The sequence below is a fragment of the Gallinula chloropus genome, assembly GCF_964237585.1.
Source record: "Gallinula chloropus genome assembly, chromosome: 4".
NCBI classification, from domain to species: Eukaryota; Metazoa; Chordata; class Aves; order Gruiformes; family Rallidae; genus Gallinula; species Gallinula chloropus.
The window spans coordinates 38,743,797-38,760,003 of record NC_140088.1 but is presented as its reverse complement, the minus strand read 5'-3'; the positions used below and the strand labels follow the sequence as shown (position 1 = coordinate 38,760,003).

At 49.5% G+C, this 16,207-nt stretch overlaps 1 protein-coding gene across 1 annotated transcript; it reads left to right on the top strand.

Moving 5' to 3' along the window:
• Positions 1-10,863: 10,863 nt before the first annotated feature.
• Positions 10,864-11,256, top strand: CEND1 (cell cycle exit and neuronal differentiation 1; the record flags this gene model as incomplete). Its single annotated transcript, XM_084263007.1, has 1 exon — positions 10,864-11,256. One exon carries the CDS (start codon positions 10,864-10,866, stop codon positions 11,254-11,256), a length of 393 nt encoding a protein of 130 aa, XP_084119133.1.
• Between the last annotated feature and the right edge of the window lie 4,951 nt (positions 11,257-16,207).

Genomic DNA, 16,207 nt, shown 5'->3' with positions numbered 1-16,207 from the left:
CTCGATGGGATTGGGGGTGGGAAGGAAGAGGTTTTTTTTTTATTCTGGAGCCGAGGTCAGCCTGGCAAAACTTTGGCATTGGGGTAATAGGATGAAACCCTCCCCATCAAAAACCGTTTTCCTGGGTGGGGCTTGAGCAGGATGCTGTCAGGAGAGGGAGGATGGACTACACCAGATTGAGCTCCCTGCTTCATCTCGGGACTGCCCTCCAAAGTCTGACCTTCACAGGTTTGACCTTCAGCATTTTCCATCTTTCCTTTCTCACAGTGCCCGACACCACCCTCCAACCCTGTGACATTAAAGCAGGATGGGGAAAGAAAACCCAGAATTTCCCCTAAATGCGGATATTTATCCCTCTGCATCCATCCCCTCTGCAGGCAGGCTGCCAGCATCGGCTCGGGCACACTCTCTCCATCCTTGATCGGGCGTGATGATCCTTGGTGATGCCACAAAAGCCTGGTGCAAACCCCACATCGGTCAGAAGGGATGAGTTTAGGCTGCCTGTAAGCTGAAGAGGGCTCTTAAATTTGCTGCTGCTTCCTGCAGGGGCTGGGGCTATTTCACAGATATATATTTATTCATCAGGGAGAGCACTCATCTTTTTTTTTCCCCTTTTCACTTGTAGAATTGAATTTGAGAGGTACAGGACCCACTGACTAACAGGGCCTTAAAAGCTTTGACCTCTTAGAAAGGATATTGGCCTTCTGCATCTGGGCACCAGCTCCTGGCTGCTTGGGGAGCAGCTCCCCAAATTGGAAGCCTCTAGCCCCTTGGCCAAAAGCAGGGCTTGGGTAGAGAGGAGAAGGTTGTTCACCTCTCCAAGAGGCAGAAACACCCACTGACTCTGACATGTTATTCCCAAGGTGGCATCACAGACTCGATGCTGAGCGGAGAACGGAGACCTGCCCCATGGCCCCAGTCTGGGTGTCAGGATGGATTTTATAGGGGATTGCTTATCCATTCCATGGGGAGAGCCAATGGTTTTGGGGGTGGCAGTAACCTCGCTCCTGGAGCAAACGGCTGGCTGGGAAGGCAGCTGAGAAGAGCGTAGAGCAGTGTGGACCTCTGGGTGATTGGGTGTGGGGTGTGTCACTGATGCTGGGCCTTAAAGCTGAGCTTGAAAGGACAATAATTGGCTTCTTGGCAGCAGGGCTGCAACAAGAGGGTGCTGGGCCAGGTTTGGCTGTGGCTTTTGGGCTCTGGTGGCCTCTCTTCTGATCTCACAGGAGGTGCCAGGGAAGGGACATGTCCCTAATGCTGCAGAGCTGCTGACATTGACAAGTTGGAAAAACATAAAGAAACAAAACAAATGTTTGCAAAATGCTGAGTGTGGCAAAAGCCAAGTCATGAGGAGATGCCCAGGGTGGGTTGTGGTCAGGGATGCAGATGCATCACCTGCAAGATGTCACACTTGTGGCTTAAAGCTTTGTGGTTCATAATGCTGGCTGTGCATCTACCACTGCATCTTCTGAATCTTTCCCTGCAGCAGCTACTCCAGTGCTTCCACCCTGTGTCCTGCCAAATAGCTGTTGCAGGGAAAAAAGTCATCCTGCGTAAAAACCTTTTCCTTTGCTACTCTAAATTTCTGTCCTGGGGTAAGTGATGCTCAGTCCTGTCAGGGAGAAGCTTAAGATCCAGCACATCGTGGTGTTTGAAGGGTAAAAGCCACAGTCTTGTTCCACTACAAAAATAAAATAATGGAATTATCAAGGGGAACCCCAGTGTTTAATTCTGCCTGAGCAAGGCTCAAACCCAGGGTTAAAGCTAGCACAGAGCAGAGCGAAATGTTTTGGTTATGGCAGTCCTGGGGCCTGTGTGGTGTTACAGGCTTTGCAGCAGGAGGGTTTTTCCAACCTAACCTCAGCCAAGTGTTTTCAGATTCTCTCAAAAGTCAGTGGCTGGTCCCTCAGCATTGCGAGGGCTGGTGGCACTTGGGGTGAGCAGGGAGGTTGTATGGCCATGCCGGGCTGACAGCAGGTCAGGTCCATGCTGGCTGTGACGACAAACATCAGCTGGGGCGTGAGATTGGCACCACCAGAGACAAAATTTTCTGTGTTTCCAGGCTGATTTGGTAATGATTTCCCATTTCCTGCTGTGTCCTGGGGCAGCTGGGAGCCAGGGCAGGAGAAGGGGGTGTGTGGGTATCAGAGCAGGGTTTGGGTGATGAGCTGCCCCTTTAGGATGCTCTGGTGGAGGCAGGAAGGGGTGGGCTTAGTTGAGTTGCAGCAGCCTATGTATTTTTAATAGAACTGTGGGCAAAAAGCTGATCAGAGCAGCGAGTGCTTTTCAGCCTGTGTTACCACAGGGAAATGGCTGGGTTTGTGCCTGCAAGGTGCCCTGGAAGGGGGTGTTTTTTGGGTGGTGCCACAGGAAACACACAGTGGGCGCTGGCTGTGGGTCTGCGAAGGGCAGGGTGAAACAGCAGCAAGCTCTTCCTCCCCCAGTGCAGCAGGTTTAAGGCAGAATCAGTCAGTTTAGTGTTTCTCATGGCTCTCATTGCTTTATTTTCATGCAGGGTATGAGAAGGTAGCAGAACAAAGATGAGTGTGGGTTTTTTTGTGTGGCTGTGTGCAGGCAGAGGGCGTGAACTGGTTAGAGCTGTGTTTTGGGTTCAAAAACCCCACAAAACCAAAACCCCCACCAAAGTAAAGCCCCTGGCAGAGGGATGGTGCATCTGCAACGTCGCCTTCATCTCTGAGAATAAAATGTCTGCCACATCCCTCCTGGTGAGACCCGTGGGGTCAGGACAAGTGTGGCTTGCTGATGTGATGCTCAGCTCAGGTGTCATCTCTTGCAGAAGTGATGGTGTAGAAAGAGGCTGTTTAGCCCTTTTCTGAGCTCGTGCTGGTGGGGAGTATATCTGTGCTGGCTGTGGGGCCTGAAACGCTGTGTCACCCATGTGGGGAGCTTGGCTGGGCTGTGGCCAGACAGCCTCTGGAAAGGATGCTGGCATCTGTGTTACACAGCGGGACCTTGTCCCATCTCCATGTCCTACTGCTTGCCTGGGGTCTGAACCCCAGGCCGCTCCCTTTGTGGGTGCAAGGTGAAACCTGGTGTGACCGAGAGAGGTGACACGTCTCAGAGGCACAGGGAGCAAGAGGCAAGGGTCCTGCAAGGTTGGCCATGCTCTGGGAGTGATGGGTGCAGTTTTGGTCAGCATCAGCATCTCTTGAGAGGTGATGAGAGCGCTGGGTCTCGGTGCAGCCGCAGGGCTGACGCAGCCGTGGAGTGGAGGCTTTGCTGGCAAATCTCCCTCTGTGGCAGCGGTTTGAAGCTGCTGCCGCTGCCTGTTAAACTGCTTTCAGCATCTGACGCTCTCCAAATCAAGATTCAAAGGGCTGGTTTGAGAGGGAAACGTTTAATCCGGGGCTGGAGGGAGGGATGCGGGGAGTAGCAAGCAACGGATTGGGAAAAGGCTTCATAAATATCTCATGGGAGTGAAGTGGGTCAACAGCATTTGCTGTGACTTGGTGCTGCTGTCTCCAAAGCTTGGCTTTTGGAGTGGGGGGGGCACCCAACGCAGCTGTCTGCCTGCACAGCCTGGTCCTGCTACATTGAGGCTGTTTGAAAGCATCTATGATGAGCCACTCCTGCTGTCATTGTGCTTGTGTTGTCTTCTATCACATTTGCTGTGCATTGCGACAGGAGCAGGGGGCCAAAAGAGACTGTAAGGGACCTAAAAATCCTCCTTGGGGAGCTGCCCCCAGCCAAACCCAAGCTCCTTATGTAAAGCTGTTTTAATATTTATGGTAATACCGAGAGGCATTTGCATTACCTCATCTGTCTTTGCAGTGCTTCTTGGATGGGGGGGAAAAGGCTTAGTCACACTACGCTGCTGTTGCTTATCTCAGGTGCTTGCCTGGCATCTCACCACCTTTAATGTGTTTGTTACCCTGGCAGCTCAAAAAGGAGGGGAAGTGCTACCTGTCCCCCTTGGAAATGAGGAATTGAAGCACTGGGAAACACAATACACTGCTCAGTCATAGGAGGAGTCTGCGATGAGGCAGGGGACTGAGCCCCAATCCTTATGGATCCCTCCCCTGTATGGCAGATGAAAGGGGCACAGACCCCTGAGGACACCGGACAGTGTCCAGTTGCCCAAGGTGTCACCTGGGGCTAGATGAGAAAGCCCAAGCGCTATTCCTTTGGGGCCATCAGCAACCCCCGCTTCAGCAGGGGGGTTAACTTTGGTCACTTTTCACAAATGACACACGTAAGCCCACCACAGACTTGCTGATCCAGCTTAAATATCCTGATCAGCCGTAATAACCTCTTGTCTGTAACCCATGGGATGGGCAGGGTGCCAGGGAAGGGTTTCCCTCCGCTGTGCCCAAGAAACAGTTTGTCCTGGTATTTCTTTACAGAGATCACAGGTCTACTTGTGTGCACAAGTTAATAGCTCAAAAGTGATTCCAGCTGTGCCTTCAGCTGGCAGCTGTGGAGGGACAAATCCTGATTTCTTTTTGAAGGGTTTTTATGGGTTCTTCCATGATGTTCAGTTGAGCTAGCCAGGACTTGTGCTCATGTCAGCTCAGACTCACCATCCCTCCTTTTCTTAACACTCTTCCAAGCTGCTTTGGTGATTGGGGAGATTTGCTAATCTTTGGGAGAAGAAAAGGAGGTGAGAATGGTCTTGAGTGTCAGGATCTTAGCAGGGACAGCCCAAAGCTGTGGCTCTGAAATAATCCCTTCTCCAGGGTAACATGCTTGACTGCAACCTACTCTTTTTGGCATAAACCAGCATTGAATTGGCAGTGCCCTGTGTCCACTGACCTTGGACCTCTTGGGAGAAGTTTTAATATGTCAGAACAGGCTCCTCAGTGATGGTGACAGTCTGTATGACCATGCTGTCTTATATCTGAGGGTCTTGCATTGGTGAGTCCAGCCCCGTGAATTGCAGATTCACTTTTTACTGATGCTGAAGGAGAGAGTTTGTGATGTGCCAAGGCCACATAGAAAGCCTGCGGCACCACCTGATAACCCCCAGTAGCACCCCTGGTTTCCAACAGCCTGATTCCACCACTGCAGCTCAAAGCTGCCTTACCTTTTGCAGGCAGAATGCTACTGCTTTTTGGGGGGTTTCTTTCCCTTTTCAGGAAGGGATTTGTTTTCCAGGTGCCTCTCTGAAGTGGCTACATTCTCATTTTCCTGTTTGCGTGTGCAGACAGCCATGGGAACAAAGCCTGCAGACTCTGGTTTAAAATTACCTGCTCCACACCTACCAGCTGGCGCCGGCGCCTGGATCTGACAGAAATTCAATCCTGCGAGCCCGGATTGCAGGTGCAAATTGCACTCACCAGAGGGAAGCTGTCAGAAGAGGGCCATTTTCTGTCCCTTAGAAAGCTAGTTTGGGCTTAAATGGCCAAAGGCAAGCACGCCAGCTGAGACCTACAGAACCTGCTGAGAGACCTGAAATTAATTGGTGTTCAGCATACCTTCTTCCTGAAGGCTGAAAGCCTTTCTGAGAGCAATTGGTTGAAGAGTACGATGAGGACCGAGTTGGTTCAAAGTCCTCCCTTAGCTTCAGGAAGGAGGGACCTGGTTCTGAGAGGCACAAGCCATCTCCTGCAGTGCTGCTGAGTGTTTTCAGTTCACTGACTTCCAGCTATGGCATTTCAAATGGAATTGAGAGTAGGCTTAGTTGCTTGCCTCATCTCCTCTGTCCCAACCTGTGGGAGTTAAGCAGACTGTTCCTGTGCCTGGCTCAAGCAATGCAGAGTTGTGGGATGGTCTTTGCCATCTTCGGCTGCTTGGGAGCTGGTAGCAGAGGTGAAGCTGGAAGGAGTGTTGATGCTTGCCTAGTAATAGGGACCCATTTAATTCATTGCCCAAAACCCAACATGGGCCATGCTACTTAAGAGAAAGGGGCTTTGGTACTTAGAGCTCCCTTCTTCACCCTGAAAAGGCAAACCTTTGTGTCATTTTTTTTCCAGATGGGTATGACAAAGAAGTGAAGGGGTTAAGGAAGAAAGTTTGAGGATACAAAGTCTTTTCTGCCATCTTAGGCTCTTTCTGCATAGCTTTGCTACAGGTCAGACATGATCAGTAGCTGTTTGAGCCTGATGTTTTCAACCTGGCATGTGTGGATGGACCTTTGTTGCAAGTATGAATTCATATATATAGCATAGAACCATAGAATCAGCAAGGTTGCAAAAGATCAAGTCCATCCATCAGCCCTACACCACCATAACCACTAAACCATTTCCTGAAGCACCACATCTACACATTCTTTGAACCCCTCCAGGGACCATGACTCCATGAGTCTCTGAGCAGCCTGATCTGATGTTTCACTGCTCTTTTGGTGAAGAAATTTTTCTAATATCTTATCTGAACCTCCCCTGGTGCAACTTGAGACTGCATAACCCCTTCTTGTCATGGTTGAATTCTTCCTTGCCAGCAGACTATCAGTGTGGCAGCTCAGAACTCAGTGGAAACCATCTGCTTTTCGTGAAGCAGGGGAAATCCCCATGTCTGTGCTCAGCACTGTTGTGTCCCCATGCACATCTGTGGGGTGCAGTTCTGCCTCCGTGCTCAAGACCCCACATTCTGTAGCAGTCTTGCAAAGACGTTGGTTTTTCTTCCTTCCAACCTGAAGTGACAAGAGGAAGGTTGTGGGGCTTGGGGATGGGGTTAGTCTCTGCAGAGGGAAGAAGACCTTCCAACAGTGATATGCTGTGATAAAGCAAGCAATGACTCATCTGCTCCATTCAGTGCAGGACTGATGCAGCTTTCATCTGTGCACGCAGGAGACAGATGAATAGATGTATCTGCTAATTTGCTGGGGGGCTGAGGCAGAAAAGGTGCCCTTCAGGGAGCTGAGGAAAGATGTTCCTTACGTTGGCCTCGTTCCTTTAGCTGGGGCCAGAATGTTGAACTGATGAGTCTGACTGCACTGACTCTGAGAGCTGCAAGGACCAGAAGCATCCCAGGATGGCTGTAGTGTTTGTGTATGAATTTTTCTTTTTCTCCTTGATCACTGGTTTCATGATCACTGCTCCCTGTTCCCAGCCTGGGAAAGAGATGGATAGCTGCTGGCAAGTGAAAACCTCCCATAAAAGGCAGAGTTTCTTAAAGAAATATCATGGTGGAGGATGCCTCCTCTTTCCCACAAAACCTTATTCTGAATTGCTGTTGTGTGGGAGGCAGAAGGGGAGCTGGAATGGGAGGGGGAATGGGTAGACAGGCAGAGACAGCAACTGGAAGATGAGAGAGAAGGGAGGAATAAATAGATGAGGAGCTATAAATGAGAAAGCAAAGCTGGAGAAATCAGGGCTGTTAGAGAAAAACTTTGTGAGGTGGAATGAGAGAAGAGGAGGAGCAGCCTTTCTTTTCAGTCTGTGGGACGTGGAGGTGCTTAAAGATGAGCACTTGCCCTAGAAAGTGCAGGACTGGATGGGGGAAGGAGAGTGAAAGGGAAGATGGGATAATACCCGAGGTAGGGAGTTGGTGTGGGAGCAGCAGCTGATAACATACAGGGGAGATTGTTCAGTGCAATGATGGGAGGGGATGTGTTGCTGAGTGAGCACCCTGGGCCTGCAGGAGGGTGCAGATGGCTGCAAGGGACATGATGCTAACCCTGCCAGTGGTTCTGCTGGCTGGTGGGGCAGGGAGGGTGCTTGAGCTTCTTGGTTGTGGTGCTTGACAGTATCACCTCAACCAAGCCAAAGGGTGTGGAGAGATTCTGTGGCTGGGATAGAGAACCAGACAGAAAGTGCTTTCATGTGGACACTTAAGAACTGCTGATATTGATTTTTTGCTTAGTTTGGTTTCTACATATTTTAAAATCTTTTCCAATCTCCACGAGGTGCTTGCATTGCTTTCAGTGGAAAGTCACTTAGAAATCAAGACATTCTTTAAGGAGCTGTTTGTAGCAGCGCAGGGCACGGCTGCAGGACATGGCTCAGTGGCACAGTGTAGGCTTTCCTGCTTCCAGGAATCTGGAAACTCAGTCTGATCAATGAGAAGTGTTAATGAGAGGTAGTGGGGCTGTGTGGCATCCTCGCTTCTCAGCAGAGGCCAGTCAGCCCCTCTGATTTATTTCCCCCCCCCATTTCCATAGGCTGCATGTAGCTTTTCCAGGGAAAGCAGCAAACGTTTAGTGCTTGGTTCGTCCAGGATAACTGGATAGATACTAGAGAGTGAGAGTAGCCCAGCTAATTGATACTAAAGCCACTAAGCAGGTAATTTAATATTTATGACATGATGAATCTGATTCTCCCTGCTTTAACCTCTAAGCCTGCTTCAGTCCTGGGCTCCACTTACTATTTCTTTGTGTCATCATCGTTCCAGATGTAAAATGAGGATAAATTGCTCCCAAAGCAGAAGGGCAGAGTCCTGCAAGTGTGTGCATCCTCAGCCTTGGATCTATGTAGGATTTCTACTGCGCAGAGCAGTATGAATGCTCTTTGGAGGCAGTGGGAAGGAAAAGGGAAGGCAGGTGGTATCTGCAGAAATACTTCAAAAATGACCAAGGAGAGGAAAACGTTCTTGCACTTGACCAGGACTGTATGTTTATCCACCAGGCTATGGAGAAAATAAGCTTATGGAGCATCTGGGATTGTGTTTGTGTGGTACAAGTTGCCTGTGATACACCTTCAGTGAAGCATGAGGGGAGAGTGGTGGTGTTTTGGGTTTCCAAAATGGTTTAAGGTTACAAACTCAGGCATGTTAAGTATTGCTCAGCTGCGGTTACAGAGACTGTGCTCTTTTACACTCAATGTAGATCTGACCTGTGTAGAGCTGCTTGCTTGGGGAATTTGATTGCTCGTTCTTCAACAAGTGAAGGATGGGCTTGATATTTAGTCCCTTGAAGGAGCCTGGAGCTAGACTAAATTGAAAGTCTTAGGGAAGAGTAGTAATTAAGTAGTATCCTGCTTTGTGCTGGGTATGGAATACTGGAGGCAGGTTACCTGCCTCTCACTTTTCAATGGTTTGTTTCAAAACTGGCCAGCTTGGATCATCTAATGCCTTTTGAGGGCTTCAGGCTCCATCTCAGCAAGCACTACTCAGCCAAAACTCATCCTCTCTGAGGAAGATGTGTAAGGTAGGTCTGTGAAAAGCCTTCTAGAAGTGCCCATCCCATCTCCGTGCTGTGGGAAGAGCTCAGAGCACTCTCCTAGGCTGACTGCCATCCTTTCAGATGGCCATCTCAGCATATTTCATGCATGGTGCAGCATGCGTGCTATGCACTGCCATGATTTTGGGGCTGCATTCCTTCTGCCAACTCCAGTTGACTGGCATTGGAGAAGACTGTGGCTGTCAAACAATGGCTTACAAGGGAGAGCAGGAGAAGGGGGTAGCCTCTGTCTTACACCAAGCATTAAGCTTGTTGCCCAGTGATGCTCTGGACCCAAACACAGCACCTCTGTGAGTAATTTTGCTCCAGGCAGGTGTTTCTGCCTAGATGGAAATTAAAACACTGCATTTGTTAGCCCATTTCCTGGAAGATGCAGCAGTGCAGACCATTGCTGCAACCCTGGGACCTTCTCCTTGTCTGTCATTAAAGGAGCGATCTGCACTCTGAGCAGCTTTGGAAGCCACATCCATCCATAGAGGCTTTTGAGGAGCCTCTTCATTTTTAAACCCAGACAGCTAATAAGCTCGTATTTCACTTAGCAGGCAGAAAGCTCCCGGCAGGCTCCTGGCAGTGCTGAAGGTCAGCGGGGAGGTAATGAAGCAGGTGACTCGGACCAACTGCTGCCTCCCGTTTACTCATTACTTCCCCAACTTGATGCTGACGTGGTGCTGCAGGGCTGGAGGCACAATGGCAAGCTGCCGAATAGCCGGCTCCTGTCCTCCCATCAGGCAGAGCTCCTTCTCCAGGCTCACCCTGCCCTGCCAGGCTTGCTGGGGTGATGTTTTCATTGTGTTTTTATAACCTTTCAAAGCCCACTTTGTCCGTTTGCTGAATTCTCTGGATGCAGCCAAGCTTTTCCCTGCTTGTACTAGTTCCCTGTGGGGAAAATGGCTCCAGCTAATCACCCGCAGCACAGCTGATATCCTGCTCAGCAGGCAAGCCCAGCTAACCACTGCAAGGAGACAGGAGTGAGATCTCTTAAGCATGGTGAGACCCAGCTTTACAGTAAATTCACAGAGCTGCACTGGACTCAATGCACTGACCTGCACCAGCTGAGGCTGCAGCACTGGCCTTATTTTGCTGTAGCTCCACCGGAATGCTGACAGCAATAAGCCCTGTAGCTCTGATGCCCATAACTGAGGAACTAATACTGTATTTTTTTTCTGTGGTACCCATCTGGATGGAGAGTATCACACAGGATGACTTCTCATCCACTTCCTAAGCTTGGGATAATGCTGTGAAAAGAAGGGTAGAGGGTGAGATACAAGCAGGGAGGAGCTATTGATCTGCGAACAAAATGTTCTCTCCTTACCCAGGAGGAAGGGAGCAAAAGTAAGCTTGATTTGGTTGGACATGAGTATATCTCGTCACTGACAAATGGCCAGAGTGGACTTATCTTGATCGCATACGGAGCCTGGTTGTGGCAGACAGAGATCACAGTCAGTCCAACTCTGATGCTCCTGCAGGCACAGGTGCTGTAGTGGATGCTTTGAATACAGCTCACAGTTATCAGAGCCAACACTTTTCCAGTTTTGTCTTCGTTGTACCCAGGTAGAAGGGGACTGGCTTGCTCTGTCCTTTCACTCACCTCTCACTCCTCTGCTTCCTCTTCCAGGCACTGTACCATGTCCAGATAGGACACTGCCAGTGTGAGAATCCTCCCAAGGCCACTGCTTCAAGGGGTTGAGCTCAGGTGGCTCTTCTGCTTTCTCCAGCAGCTGGCCAAAGAAGAGCTGGGATTGCTCCGCACACGTGGTGTCCACTTGCTACCCACAGCACTCGTAGGGATGGATTCCAAAGGCAACGTCCGAAGTGGAAACAAACCCGATGCCAAGGCTCCCAGCTCTGGAAAGCCAGAAAAGCCCAACCCTGGTCCTGCCACAAATGCAGACAAGAAGGAGGTCTCCAAAGAGCAGCCTGCTCCTGCCTCTGCCACCAAGAAGGCAGGTGGTGATGCTGCTGTCGTGAACAACCACAGCAACCTGAAACCCAGCCCCGCTGCAACGGAGACGCAAGAGGCCACCGGCCAGTCCCCTGACTCTGACCACAAGGGAAACAGCTCCGAGGAGTCACCAGGCAGCATCTTCGACAACATGAAGCCCTTGATCATCATCGGAGGAGTGGCGGTGGCTGCACTCGCTGTGATTGTGGGAGTGGCATTCCTAGCCCGGAAAAAATGAAGACCGAGATGGGGTGGGGATGAGAAACCCAACCCAGCTGTACAGCTCCTTTTGAGACAAATGCATGCAGAGAAATTCTATACATATCTATATATATATAGAGCGAGCTAGATAGGTCAACAACAAACACCAACTGCAACTCCAAGAGTCTTGTTCAAGACGACTGTGCCAGTTTGACCCAGTGTGGGTAACTCCATGCACTCAGTGTGTTCTTTCATGTAATATATCTTGGCTTATACCACTGTGTATAGATTACAGCTTCTCCTGATCGGTGTAAATGATGGTGTCCCCTCCCCTCCTGTCCTCCCTGGGAGACACCCCCACCTCTCTTGCAGTCCCTTGTTTTCAAGTCCAAAGTGTTCTACGTCCCATCCAGAGTCCCCGCTTTGTGTTTTGGTTTCTGTTCGGTTTGGTTTTAAGTTGGGTTGTGGTAAAGAAGGTGTAAAGGGAGATGGAGCCTAGTGCTAAGTCCCAGTTTGCCTGTCATTGTGTGTTGGGCTGGTGGCTACCCAGCACCCTGGGGAAGCACTGGGTAGGCAAAAGGCCGCTCCTTGACCCAAACAGCAAAGTGTGATCTCTAATAGGTGTCTTGTGTACCTGCTGCTCATCAACCTACTTCTAAAAACCCAGCTCAAAAGTGCCCCAGAGACAACAGGCTGGCTGTAGCTGGAGGCAGAGACTGTGGTTTGGTAGAGCTGAGCGTGCAATTTGGGACATCACACCAAGTTATTTCTTGAGCAGAGGGGCCGTACCATGACTGACAGCGCAGCTAGCAGTGCATGGAGATACCTGGCTGACTTCAGGTGGACAGCAGCTGCCACCTGCTTGGTTGGCAAGCTGCCTTCAGGATCCCATGGCTGGCCAAGGTCATATGAGCAGCGTTTGGGGATAGAAAGACTTTGTTTTGGATCTAGTATTTCCTAAAATTAGGCTGGGCTTTGCAGGATGCTGTGGCTTCAGCCCAAACTCCCTCAAGTTCAGCTGGATTCCTTCTCTTTCTTTGCGGTTTGGATCTGGCCTTTTACCTGCTTCCCCCCCCACCCCTCCTGAAGACTAAGGTTCCTGAGTGCACAAGAAGGTAGAAAAAAGTGGAGATGTGATCTGGTTTTAGGGGCAGAGAGGACCTGGGATCCCACAAGAATAAGACCGACCTGCTTTATGCCAGGAACCCCCTGTTCAAGGGCACTGGAAGTCTGTCCGGGGGGGATTTCTTCCCTCCCTCCTATGCCAGTAGCAGGGATTTGAGACTCCTCCAGTCTTTGGAAATGAAAACAAATTCCCAGCCCTTGGGAACAGCCGGGTTTCCCCAGTGAGAACCTCAGCTCTAAAACCCAAATCTTTTGAAGGGGAGAAGGAAAGCAGATGAGGAGGGAGGCTCTTGAGATGCCTTTTCCCTACCACTGCGATGGGCAGGTCTCCTTACACTGAAAGTTTCTGTGACACTGTTCTTGGCTTCTATGCTACTCCAACACCCCCCCCTCCCCCCCGCCTCCCCCCAAACCAAAACCAAAGCCCCCCATCACAAAAAAGGCCTTAGATTTTGGTTTTAAATTAGGTTGGAGATTAGACTGGGTCAGAACCACAGAGTCTCCGGAGCTCGGCAGCAGTTGCTGCCAAGATGTGAGGTTTTGGAGTGCTGATTAGCAAGAGATTGTGACAAAGTGGTGCAAGTTCAGTAACAGAGCCAAAGCTGTACAGCTTTAACTGAGCCTGGGTGGGTAAAGTCGGTGGGCACCAGGCCAGAGAAAGGCCTTCGCAGTACCTGCTTCTGGTGAGACTGCTGGATAGGATGGTGGGTGTGTATAACCTGCTCTGGCAAGTCTTCTCTTGGCTCATGCCTGTCTTATTTACCTCCAGATTCGGTCTGCTGAATGCTTATGGCTTCCCTAAACAAAAGGGGTTGGTTTTGATGCAGTTTGGCCATTCCTATGATGAGATTTGTCATCCCCTTTTCCTCAAGGCTCACAAAATATTCTGAAGGGGCACAGCTTCTGGGAGTATCAGCTGCTGTCCTGGAAAACGGCTCATGCAGCTGAAGCTTCATGTCTACCTCTCTACTGGTGGAGACAGGGGGAAGCATTGGGTCACTATGGTTTGGAATGGGTGTTACAGCTCTGGGTGAGATCCTGGCAGCCTGAAGCACTCTCTGCCTCTTTTGTGGATACCTGCTAGTAGCACTATGTCACTCATGGCCTGGAAAATGTCTTTGACTTGAAGCAAAGGGCCATGGTGGGGTGTTGTCTTCTGTCTAGAGAAATGATTTTCCCTTTTACTGCTTTGCAGATGTTCAGAGGTTATTTTTGAGGGAGGGAAAACAAGTGCAAAGGTGTAGGAAAGGTATTTGGAAAGCAGTGGTGTGAGAGAAGACAGCTCTGCAGCAGTTTCAGCACGGCTCCCTTGCGGCGACTGCAGCAGGGCTTTGCAAGGGGACCTGCTGGGGCTGCTATATCCTCACTGAGTCTGGGAGCATGGCGGAGCCCCCAGCCCCTGCCAGCTCCCCAGGCACAGCCTCCTGCAGTACTGGGGAGAGAGCCTGCTCCACACCAGCTCTCCTGCTCCTGCTCGCACCTCAAACTGCGTTCTGGTTCCCAGCACAGAATATTTTTGGTGCACAAGCCAGAGGCAAACTGCAGCACAGTCCTGCCGGGAGCCTGATCTCCACAACCGAGGGTCCTGTGCTCACTGGGTACAAAGTAATGTATCCAAACAGGCGGCATGCCTGTTCCTGGGGTCCCCTTCCCTCAGATCTCTGAAGCACAGAGCCCTTGGCTGTAGGGACATTTTGTTTGCTTAGCTCGTGAGGAAGGGAAATCAGCAATCCCTGCTCTGTCTGGTTCCTGTTTTGCCAAAGTAGGGCAGTGATTTACAGACAGTGACTTCTGTTTGCAAGTGGGAGGCCTGTCTTCAGGAGATGCTTCTACCTGTCCTCTTTCATCTCTCAGCCCTGGCATGGGATGTTTTTTTTAGCAGTGTGACACAACATTACAGATACGACATCTGTCTTGTCTGTCCTGACCGACAGAGATAGATACAGGGGGAGGAAAAAGAACCATCCACTTCATTTGCATCTTCTAGTTTACTTTCTGAAGTGTTATTTCCTTGACTTAACCTCTGGTAACAAAAGAGGGGGGAAAAACAGTTCTCAGCCAACATGAGCCTTAACCATTTCTGTCCACCTCCAACTGCCTCCCTGCCCTTAGAGGATGCAAGGTCAGTTATCTCATCCCCAGGGATGGTGCAGGGACCGCAGCTCATCCCCTGCGTACGTAACCACATGCGCAGACGTGGCATGTCCTGTACATGAGGGATTTTCCACTTCCTGCAATTGCTTTACCTTCCTGTCTGCTCTCCAGGTTTACTACCTGGAACCCACCTCTTTGGCAGATTGGTTTGGAAAACGCCTGTGGTTGTGTGTATGTGTATAGACACCACCCCGCCTTGAAGAATATTCTGCGTATGTATGTATGCATACATATATGTTTATATCCAAATCAACCTGGAGATGACCCTTCATTTGTTCCCCTGCATTCCCACAGAGTGTCCGTGATGTCTCTTTTGTCTCATTCGCATCATGCCATGCAGCACCTGAATTCCTTTCCGGTCCTGGTTTCTTCTCAGCGCAAAGAATGTCTGGCTAGTGAAGTGCTGAATGTACGATGTGCCCGTTGCGCTAGAAGCTCAAACTTACTGTTCCCGTCCCTGGATAGTCGTGTGGGCTACTCGCTTTAAAATAAGGCACTTTTAGATTATACTGAACTCTACAAGACTGTGTTGTAGTGCTTTTTGAAGTGTGGGTCTAGTGTTGATTTGAGTCAGGTAGATTAAGTGTAGATACCATACAAGCTCCTAAGCACGCAGCTGGAGCAATGCACTGCAGTCTTGACTTGCAAGTACCATCCTTCTAGCAAACACCTCCTGTTCTGCCTTAATGTGCCAGGCTGTGCAGTGGTTTCATTTTGAGGAGAAAAAAAAAAAAAAATATATATATATATATTGTTCAGCGAGAACTAGGCTGAGAAGAGCAAATTCATCTCTCTCAGAACTGAAGCAAGATTCAAACTAAATTTGTCGAAGCAGAAGGCTTAAATGACTGAACTCGCTGTGCTAAATAAATAGTTGTCTTTTCTCGTACTGAGCACATGCCGTTATTTGCTTGATGTTATTCTTTGTGTGGTGTTTGTGATACGAAGTCCTGTAGTGATATCTCCATGGGGAGAATGAACTAATGCTTAAACCCGATTAGATTCTGTGCTTGGGATTTGAAGAGATCTAGATTGCTAGTTTACTCTTTTGATAAAGTCTATAAACGATAAATTTCCAAACCTGACTTCAGAAGCTTATCACTAAAACTGCAGATGCAGTTACTACACCTGATCTCAATCCGCCTTTAAGGAACCGTAAGTTCTAGTCGAATGTAAAGCTGTCATTACGCTGTCTTGGACAACTCAGGAGACAGGTTTTGATGCTTTTAGCTTGGAGAAAGATGAAATGGATTACACTTCTGCTTCTTTTTTTTTCCCTACCAATTTAATACATGATAGATAAGCCCTGTTATTGTGAACAGCTCTGCAGTGGGAAGCAAACAGTTCTGGAAGCCAAAGGATAATGTAGCGGCATTTTCAGGAGGGTCTGATGCATTCTCGTAGGTGCTGCTCACCTCCCGGGTTGACACTTAAAGCACTCAACAGCCACTTGCCCTGACAACAGTTCTTTGCTCCATTTGGGTGAGTGATAATTAAAAACAGCTTTCTGTCTCTGCTGAATAAAAGTTTAGGAGTTGATCTGTAAGCTACTGAAAACAAGGGAAATTTTTTCCATTGGCTTCACCATGCCCTGATCAGGTTTTTGAGATCTTCTTGGCACCAGGGATATGATTGCAGGTCGCTGTAAAATGTAAAGTCATCTTGATGGTGTGTTGGTTTTAAAACTGACAAAAAATATTCCTTCATCC